The sequence below is a fragment of the Centroberyx affinis genome, unplaced genomic scaffold, assembly GCF_046629955.1.
Source record: "Centroberyx affinis isolate AG114_WGS23_722 - 3 ecotype Tasmania unplaced genomic scaffold, CSIRO-AGI_Caff_v1 ptg004273l_1, whole genome shotgun sequence".
Lineage (NCBI taxonomy): Eukaryota > Metazoa > Chordata > Actinopteri > Beryciformes > Berycidae > Centroberyx > Centroberyx affinis.
The window spans coordinates 79,318-89,717 of record NW_027281996.1 but is presented as its reverse complement, the minus strand read 5'-3'; the positions used below and the strand labels follow the sequence as shown (position 1 = coordinate 89,717).

General features: G+C 43.9%; 1 protein-coding gene across 1 annotated transcript; it reads left to right on the top strand.

The window, feature by feature from the left end:
- Positions 1-1,734: 1,734 nt before the first annotated feature.
- sost (sclerostin) lies at positions 1,735-7,317 on the top strand. The gene is made up of 2 exons (XM_071543221.1): positions 1,735-2,056; positions 5,091-7,317. Exons 1-2 carry the CDS (start codon positions 1,795-1,797, stop codon positions 5,498-5,500), a joined length of 672 nt encoding a protein of 223 aa, XP_071399322.1. The 5' UTR covers positions 1,735-1,794; the 3' UTR covers positions 5,501-7,317.
- The last annotated feature ends 3,083 nt before the right edge of the window (positions 7,318-10,400 follow it).

The window sequence follows — 10,400 nt, the reverse complement described above, 5'->3', positions numbered from 1 at the left end:
TCCTTCTTTTATCTTTTTCAATTAATTGTCTATGGAGCAGCTTCAGACTTTACACCTGACAACATGACAAGTTTGGCTTTGGGAGAGAGTTGTTGTGGAATAAAGTGTAGCAATTTTTAAATTGGATGGTGTCCCCTTTAAACTATGGGTTGGCATCCAAAGTGGGTGACAAGAATTACTTTGGTGACTCTACACATAAGAAAATAGGGTTTACTTTAAACCGTTAATCCAGATTTGAATAGCGATGTTTAAATCAATGGGACTTCGATCACACATGATGAAAGGCTGCATTGTCGGTGCTGAATGACTGGTCCATGGGAAAAAAAGAGACACCAGAAGACTGATGTTGCTGACTGACAAACATTATATTTAAGACTCAACATACAATATCATTATTTTAATTTGGTGTTACCCCCAATTATGTCCACCATTGTGAATTGTGACCAATGACCAGTTGGCCACAGCTCTACAAACCCTGATTTAGGGCTTGGATAAAACTAGATGGACCTCAGGGCCTACATGTATGATTATGGAAGCATCTCTGCCCCTCAAATGAATGGGTACAAGAATGTGTCAAAACAGTGATATTGACCACGAATATGAGTGTGTGTATGAGTGAGTTATTCCCCCTTAGATCTCCGACTTTATTTTTTTTTTTTTAACCTTTCAAGCTATTCTTCTGGCACGTCTGTGCCCACCAAAGGAGTCAGAGAGCAGTTTGATCATAATGGGCCCTAATCCTAATCCTATTTTTTTCTCTCACAAGACTTGACTTGTTTACTTTCCCTCAAGAGGGCAGTGTTTGAATGAAGGAGGCTCTATCTTTCAGCACTCATCAAATCACTGGGATATGAATGATGCCAAGAATTTGGAGTATACATCCAGTCAGTCCAAATTATTTTATTCAAACCAGATACAGGGATATAGAATATTGGATTCCCATGGCAAACATGAATATAGAAAAATGGGTTCATAACATACACACACCACATGGTGCTGTAGTAGAACGTATTGCGGGAGAAAAGAAATTACCAAATCAGTGAATTTCTTTTGGTTGTGCAATGAATTTAAGTTTGGGAGAAGCGAGGCCCTGGGATCTTTAGAATTGCACATCTCATTACTTGATGAATGAACTCGTTGTTTCTGTTGAGAGTTACACAGCTGGGTAATTAATAAGAGAAATGAATGATTAACTTGTGTACAGCGGTATATCAAACACGCAGGGTAACTAAACCTCTTAGGAGGAGTGTATGGCGCGCATGTAGCAGTGGAACAACTTTATCTCTTCACTGCGCCCTGAGAAGCAGTCCAAAATAAACTACTTCAAAAACGCCTGGATACTTTTGAGACACGTAATGCTGCGGGAATCAGTGAGGGGGGAGAAAGTTGCAATTGCACACTTAATTCCAACAACAACACGGTGAGATGTCCGGATCCGATGTCTCACTCAACACACTCCTAACACGGCGCGCTCTCCTCTGCTCTCCTCTCCTCTCCTCTCCTCTGCTCTGCTCTCCTCTCCTCTCCTCTCCTCTCCTCTCCTCTCCTCTCCTCTCCTCGCCTCCGCTCTCCCCCTTGCGCACGCATCCAAACCTTTCCCCTATAGTTTCTCAATGAAATTTTGCGCTCAGGTTCAACCCCTCCCACTTGGCGTAAACGCTTAATTGTCAGCCTTGACGAAACTTGCGTCGGCTTAAATACAGTGTGCGCCTCTTGCATAAGGGTGGAATTGACCAACTTGTCCAAGCGGGCATCATTGTCAGAGTTTTTTTTTTTTGCCGCCGACCGATAAGCATGCAGGTGTCTCTGGCGCTCCTCGTCTCCAGCTCGGTGCTCCTGCTGCTCCAGGGATGCTGCACCGCTGTGAAGGGATGGAAGGTACTAAAAAATGATGCTACGGAGATCGTACCGGAGTACACAGAAGACACCCGGACACCCCAGGAGGCAGTGCAGGCGTCGAACGGCAACAATAACAACAACAACAACAACCATAACAACACAATGAATAACAGGGCGAAAAACGGTGGAAGGAGAACAGCAAACACAGTCACCTATAGTGAGTATTCACGTTTTGAAGTTGGTTAAAAAGAAATGCTAAATCTTCTTTTTAAATATGGATTTTTTTAAAAGTTAAGTAAGTGTTTGGAAAGAAATAGGTAGACAGTAGAAATCAGGAGCAATTTTCAACCCTTGGAACATAATGGATTCTGATTGAATTATTGTCCAGGCCAATCCTACCTGAAGAAGGCTTTGTAATTTGTAATTTGCAATGAACCAAAAATGCACACAATTGAAGGAACTATCACCGGAGGTAGATATTAATGTAGGCCAACAATTACAGTTAATTACAAGTGATGTAGGCTATTTAGACACTTTAGTCCAAACGGTCTATCAGTGAATCGTGATCGCAAGCAACCACGTAGAGAACAAGTGCGTGGGACATAATAGTAAAATCCAGACAAAAATCCAGACAGACATTTATCAATAAGCGCATTGGTTAATATTGAAAATTATCAACTTAATTAATTTGTAGCTACCTATATATTTTTTCTCTCGCTTTTTAGATTAAATAGGCTGATTACAGTGTTTGAGGAATTTCTGCGGCGTTGGCTCGTGCGCTCAGATAGTCTTACTGACTGTGTGTGTCTGAGAAAAAGAATAACCTTTCATTCAATACTTCATAGCCTAATTGTGTGAGACTTGAGAAATGTATACCGTAAATGATGCATCAAGCTTTGCCTTCGTTGTGTGTTTCAGTTGGTTTAATTTGACTACTTTTCGCCCAGAATTTTTGTTTTCATAATTTAGGCCTAAGTATTTTATTAGTTTGTACAGATTGATTGAAGAGTATGTGGATCTGACTAAAACACCCACATCAGCAGCGAGAAGAGAAGGCGTTTTCATTTCACTTCATCCTTACATTGATGTTCAGATAAAGAACAGCTCTACTGTGTGGGAAGGGTGTTTTCTTGTAGCTTTATGCAACGCCAAAGTTGAGATGAGAGCAGCACAGACGCACATACTTGTGGTTTCTTCCCTACACAATTTGAAGTGGAGCATTTAGAGAGAGATCAGGGCTTTTTCACATTGTCTTCCAGGTTATTTCCTTCTCTCTTTATACTATTAGTCAAGCTCTACTTACGCCATAACTATTTGATTGCAACAACATGTCTCCCAAATAGAAAACCCCACAGTTTGTTCTTCAGGGGATGTCTTCGGGGGTTTTGGAAATTGCTTTTTAAATGCAACACTGGCTTTGAGAATGATTCCCACCTGTGGCTAGTAAAGGTTGAACAGTATATTCTGATTGGCCCGTGCTCGAAGAATAATCCCCTGCTTGCTTCATGAATTCAAGATGGGTGGTGCGATATTCCCACAGTTTTCACAGCCTTCATTTAATCATGACCGCTCAAATCAGAGATCAGACAACAAAATGATTGATTAGATTAGGATAACAACAGTTGACTAGGGCAGTTAGCAAGTCAAGATGGGTTACTGTGAGTGATTTTTTCCCCCCTGTATATTGGGGAGGTTACCTCTGCAGGTGCTGGGAGTGGGAAATCATACATAAAGCAACAAATCTACACATTAAATAGGAGCAAGCTTTACATAACAATTTCCAGTCTTCACAAACAGCGCTAAGTCTCCAAAATGGGGTTGGAAAAACACATCTCTTCATCTCTCATAGCGGATAAGCAGCAATATCCACCGAGTTTCACACAGAAATCTCCTGGATTATTTTCTTGGATAAGTGTGTTGTGGCGATGGCTTCTCATGGTCCCTGTGGGGTCAGGGCAGAGGCTTTGACCACTACCTGGCCTCCTTCCAGCCCTCTCCCAAGGCTCGTCTCCCAGTGCAGCGGGAGAAGGAAGGCACAGCTCACGGAACTACAGTGCAGTGAGATCCTTTTTTTTTTTTTAGAGTTTTTTTTCAGGCTGACAGTGCAGAGAAGAACAGTCGATGTAGGGGAGAAGAGAGAGTGTGACTGGATTCAAGCCTTATATGTAGGATCACAAGCGCGCACCAAGGCATTCATGTTAACGGCTCAGAGAACAAGGCAACCTGACTTCTTAGGGTACTGCGGTAATTGATGAAAACCGCTGCCGAATACGCGCTGTAGACATTGTATACTGTGGTCCAGCCCCTCTGCCGTGGCCACAGAATAACACTAGATCAGGTTCTCATGGAGAGAAAAAAAAAGGAAGTCATCTCACATAAATCCTTTGTTCAGCCCTTTTTGCAAAGAAAGCCACAGAGGAAAACAGATCCCTCTCTGAGTGTATCATTTCTTAACCGACAGTTCCTTTGCCCCTTTTTACACACTGCTTGTAAAAATGGGACAATAACTCATGCATATGACTGTTAAAAAGCTGTGGCTAAAATATAGGATTACATGCTGAATAAGGTCTCTCGAAAACCAGTTTGGCATATGTCCAGTTTGTTCAAAATTGTACACTTGCATTACTGCCTTAAAATAACCAGACAGCTATTTACTCTTCCATCGCCACATACATTTCCTGAGGGCCAACTCTGTATGCCAACTTTTGTTCCGACTCAAACCTCCATTAGGTTTGATTGAGCTGTTTAATGGCCCTCTGGTCTGGATTTGCTATCAGCTGATTACTGCCAGCTGGAATTCTTTGTCAAGCCCCATCGTCAGCTAATGATCAGACCATGAATCAAATTCAGTAAATCTGATCTGGTCTCACAGGCTTAAAACTTAACTGCATGTACAAATATTGAAATTATGTTGAATTTATAAAAATGCATTTTAGTCTGCTTATGCTATAGTGTGTGTCAGAATCAAGATGCCACTGCGTCATGGTACATTTTGAATCTGGCTTGTGTCATGTTTTCCACCGACTCTGAATATCTAATATCATTTAATCGAATAACAGCATGCACAATGCGTACGTGAGGCCGTGTCGACACGAACACAGACTTAGAGAAATTAGCAGATAACAAAATTAGATGCAGCTGTTCTAAAGAAGTTAAACTGAAGATGGTCCGTTCCAGTTTGCAGGACTTCAAAGTGTTTGTTTTGGGCCGAAGCCATGAGTGTAACTGTGATATCCTGCTCTTCAACCCAGGTGCCTCTGAGCTGAGCTGCAGGGAGCTGCGTTCCACCCGTTACATCACCGACGGATCCTGCCGCAGCGCCAAGCCCGTCAAGGAGCTGGTGTGCTCGGGCCAGTGCATGCCCGCGCACCTCCTGCCAAACTCAATCGTCCGCGGCAAATGGTGGAGGAGCAGCGCCTCGGACTACCGCTGCATCCCGGCCCACTCCCGGACGCAGAGGGTCCAGCTGCAGTGTCCTAGCGGCAACAATCGGACTTACAAAATCCGTGTGGTCACCTCCTGCAAGTGCAAGCGCTACAGCCGCCACCACAACCAGTCAGAGGCCAAGGAGGTGCCGAGGCCGCGGCGCAACAAGAAGCACGGCCGCTTGTCCCAGGGCCGGAACAAGAACAACACGACGCTCATGGGCAACTCGTACTGAGGCCACTCGACAGTTTCCTCCACACAAGGACAGAGACCAAAGCACACTCGCTCATACACACGCACATGTTACACAACATACCAACCAACATGTCTCCTTCAAATGGGGAGGAGATGCAAGAGAAATTTCAAAGAGAGCGAATTCATAAGCTAATTGTTGGGCTGATTTTAAGTCGTGATCACCATACAGGCACTATCCTTGTTTGTTTTTCAGCCAGTTGTCAGCATATTTGTGAACTTTGTTTATTTGCATGACCAAATGAGTGGACCGACTATGCCAGGGCTTGCCATGTGACTGGTCAGGAGAAGTAGCTCTTGGATAATATGACGTGAGTATATGATCGCCCGACAGCTCAGAACCTCCCTGGGCTTGGCTCTGTCTCAACAGATTTCATTTGAGCACAATAAGAAAGTCCTCCAAGGCTTCAAACCCACCTGTTCAAACATCCGGCGGATGCACAAGCGCACCGCACCACACCGCAGCTCTGTTTAAAGGTGAAAAGGTGTATCTTTGCTCCAAACTGGTTGTAATCCATCTCCCTCCGGCTGTGTGTAGAGGAGATGGTGGCAGCTCTGTGGGCTCTGGAGGTGGGATGCTGACAGGCTCTGAGAGGCCCTGGCCCCTGCCCCGGTCCAGGCAGCCCTCTGACAGCCCAGCGAAGGCCTCACTCATCAGGACAGCCCCCCCCCGGCGCTCTCCAAGCTGCAGCAGCCCCAACCAGGCCTGTCCGTTAGAGTAGGGCTTTTCCCATGGCCTGATGGAGAGAGTGAGGAGAGAGAAAGAGGTGGAGAGAGAGAGAGAGAGAGAAAGAGAGAGGGAAAGGGAGAGCGAACAGTTGTGTCAGCACTCCAACACCAAGGGGGCACTGGGCATTCCTGTGACTCCTCTTAATTGCTAAATGAGCCCATTCCTGTGTTTAGGATTTGAGTCATAAAAAGCCATTTCCTCTCGACATAGCCAGTTCCTGTTTGCTGGAATCACACACAAAAAACAGTCCACATGTGTGTAGGAGGCTTCAGAGAATTGTGCCTGGCTGCTTCGTTACCTGGGGGCAAAGCATTCTCCAGCACACCCACACTGGAAATCATTTGTAACAAGCAAAATAGAACAGCGATCAACTAGCCATAGCCAAAATCCATCGGTTGTGTTAGCTTACGGTATTTGATGACGCCTCCACTCCTCTCTGCCCCTGTTCTCGGAATAGCTCAGACAGGAAAGATAGGAATAAAAATAACAAAATTAAATCATTATTTAAATTTGAATCATTGTATTTACTGCTGAAATCCGGCAGGATGCAGGCTGGAAGAGGTAGTTGCGATACCCAGTCTTTCAGTGCTGACAACAACACAGCCTCCTCTCTCTCAGCATTGCCGCAGACGGGCCTGCGCTTCATGAAGAATACTCAGAACGTTTCCGCATATTGTCAGCATTCCGTTGTTTTCGCTCATATTGCTTCCTGATTTCGGTTTTCTAAACTGTACTGACAATGTTTGCTTCTTTTTCAATTGTATGTTTGAAATAGCAACTGGAAGGGATTTTGTCATGTAAGCAGAGAGTTGCCATGTATAGCCTGATTGTACATATCGTACCTGTGTGGTCTTTTGCAGTGGTACCCTCTCATGACAGGGTATTAAAAAGAGGGATTTCCTACAGACACAAAGAGGAACTGTTACAAAGAATGAACTGCATATTTATTTTTTATTTCAACATTTAAATTATTTATGCAACCTTTTGTAGTAAATGATAGCCATTATTGTCATATAGTATGATAGAGACTTTGGAAATGAAATACTGTACAGTACATGAATAAAGTAAAGGCAGATATATTTGAAAGGACTGGCTTATTTGTTATCATTCTTCTTTGAATGTGTTGCTTTGACTTAGGCCTTTCCCGTCTGTACCTGTACACTTGGCAAATCTCTTAATGTGTCTGTGAAAACAAACACAAGCAATTAGGAAGTTGAGGTTTTTGCTGCACTTTGGAATGTCTGTCTATAGCTTCACAAATGGAAAGGAAGAGGAATTTGCACAAAGGAATTCACTCTTGAGATCTTCTCTGCTCAGTCACAACACTAACATTTCTTTGTTCGCGGGGGTGGATGTGAGCCACAGCCATCATTTGACATCATTCCTATCTGCCTCTCTTCCCTCAAGGCTTTCAGCTACATACTTATAGAGAGTTTTAGAGTTCAAAACGCATCCCTCCTCGCTTTATCTCATAGCTCTGTGGGTGCTTATATCTGGAGCGCACTTGCCTACAGTACTACCAGTACTCACTGAAACTTTGGACTTGCAGACAAATACGAGTTATGCAAGCCAGACACTGAAAATGTACCCAGCTAAATGAGGTGTTTATGATGAGTTTTATCGGCAAACGCAATTTTTAATCACCACAACTGGGGCATACTGCACTGACGAGAGCTCCTCAGAGAGCTAAATAAACTTAGTGTAAACACAAAACAGAAAAGCCCTGTGGCAACTGCACTCCTGTGACTGGGAGCCTGTCTTTAGCTGTGCCAATGGCTAACAATTGGTATTAAGTTTCACTACATCATCCATAATGTTCAATCATTAAGTCATTTTCAAGCCGTGTTTTCCAAGAGAGAACAGACATGCCATGCTTTTACTCAAGCAACTTGCGTGGAACAAGTTTCCCAAGTAATTCAAGAACACATCCTTAAGTGCAGTACATGAGCAGTACCTAAATATATTGATGCTGACAAAGCATCTGCCCTGCGTTACTGTGTGCGTACAGGTCATTACTCCACAGCGACCTGCCGGTGACCCTCACGGGCTCGGGGAGTACTATAAGGTGCACAAGAAGTCAGACGTGATCCATTCTCAACAATGTAACAAGTCGACGACACTTCAACCTGGCTCCCATGTGAGTGCCATCAATGAGGTTTTTAACACCAGGTGCAGAAGTCCCTGAGGGTGCCCACTCTATTACAAGTGTATGAGACAGGCTCCGATTAGGTACACACAATGCAGAGAGTTCACGAACAGTTCCTGCTTGACTCATGGCCGCTATATGGAATATTTATAGAACTGACGTGGCTTTGTAACCACTATAAATGATGGCTGACTTCCTTTGTCCAAATGTGGGAGAACGATATGTTTGCACTGTAGTGAAAGATGTATATTGTGCTCATCTGGTTGAATGGACTCTGAGTTCTCTGTAGACTCTGCATTAAGCTGATCTTTCAACTGTCAATTTCTTAAGCTAATCTGTTTCCCAACAAAGTACTCTCTTGACTCAGGCTCTCAGCGCACTGCGCTAATCACCTTGACCCCCGTTTCCATCTCGCCACTTCTTCACTTTAAATCCTGACTGAAGAAGATGCACATAAATGTTAAGACACTGTGCTCACAAATGTGTGTTTAGGTCTTGTTTCTTCCTTTGAACTCACATAATGGAATAGCAAAATATCCCATTTCAGCTTTGTGCAGCACAGGCTTATTGTCTAGCCCCCCTGCCAGAAAGTTTTCTAGAAGGCAACCACTTGAATAGCTTAGGCACTGTCAACACAGACTTAACTGATGTCTTGCCAGATGCAAATGAAACAGTCAAATAAAATAGATTGTGTATCATCTGCAAATAAAGAGATTCTCGACTGATACACATTTCTGCCAGTGATCTCCATGTTACAAAAGCAAGCAAGTCTCTTCTGTTGACCACAAATGCACCAGTGGAAATTAACTTGAGGAGACAGTCATAGCATGTGAAGCACTTTTGCTCAAACAAATCGGCCAAGAAACAAACCTCTATAACAGTTTTAATGTATTACGTTTCTGGTCAGCTGCCTGTGCAATTGCTTAACAACCTTGCTGGCTATCCAAGACATTTATTGAGAGGGAATATATTTACTGAGCACTAGAAGACTGTTAATGCAACACATAATATTCAGACCCTGGTCAAGGATTACATAAAGTCAAGATGCTGCTATACACCCCAGTAGTTTCACCTCCCGGTCCCCCAGTCAAAGTTTTCCAGGAGCGGATATTATTGCTCCAGTCAAACACATATGGACTATGACGGATGTATTCGGAGACGGATGTTTGTGCTCCACCAGCCACTCCCTTATCAGGTCATAAGCACTAATAGCTTAAAACAAATGGAAACCAGAAGAGACGTCTGGCCGCCTAGAAGAATGAGGAACGTGGAAAGCACAAGTTTAACTAATTTTGTGTTCTTTTCACGGATGCAGGCAATGGGAGGTGGATAGTGTTTCCTGCAGGCTGAGAGAGTAATTCTCAACAGGGAAAGGATAAGCCGGGGTCAGGACAGAGGCGAGACCAAAGATGTCCTCCCATGTTAACTTCAGCATCCAGAACGCATGCTAGTAAGTGATTTGCGTTGTTAGCAACTGTGCTACGTTGGGCTAAGTGGGTACATGATAGCGCAGGCAATCTCCACGTGAGTAAGAAGATTTAGAAGTGTGTGACACTTTTCCAGAGATGGACGGTAGCGGCATACGGGTCAAGGACCTCCACTGAGCCATGTAAGCCTCAGTCTCTCAGCCGAGGCCAGGCATGTAGGGAGGGGAGCCAACCATATGTGCACAGGACAACAGGAGGTGCGGTGGATAGGAAACAGGACTGTCAACAAACAATTCTAAACAACCACAGCAAAACCAAAAGTTCAGCGGGTAGAATGCATTTTCTCTGCTTAATTGTCACCGTATGCACATTGCATCATGGAGAAACATCAAATGAAAATATTAATTCGCTCGCCTGTTTTAACAAATAACTTAACTCCATTCAGAGATGGCAGAGGTACTGAGCAGTCTGAGTGTTGTTTGTGTGGATTTTTGAGGTAACAGTCATTGCCATACAAAGACCACATCAGCTGGGTGTTAGCTTTGGTTTTGGCGCCCGATTAGAGCAAAAGATACAATGT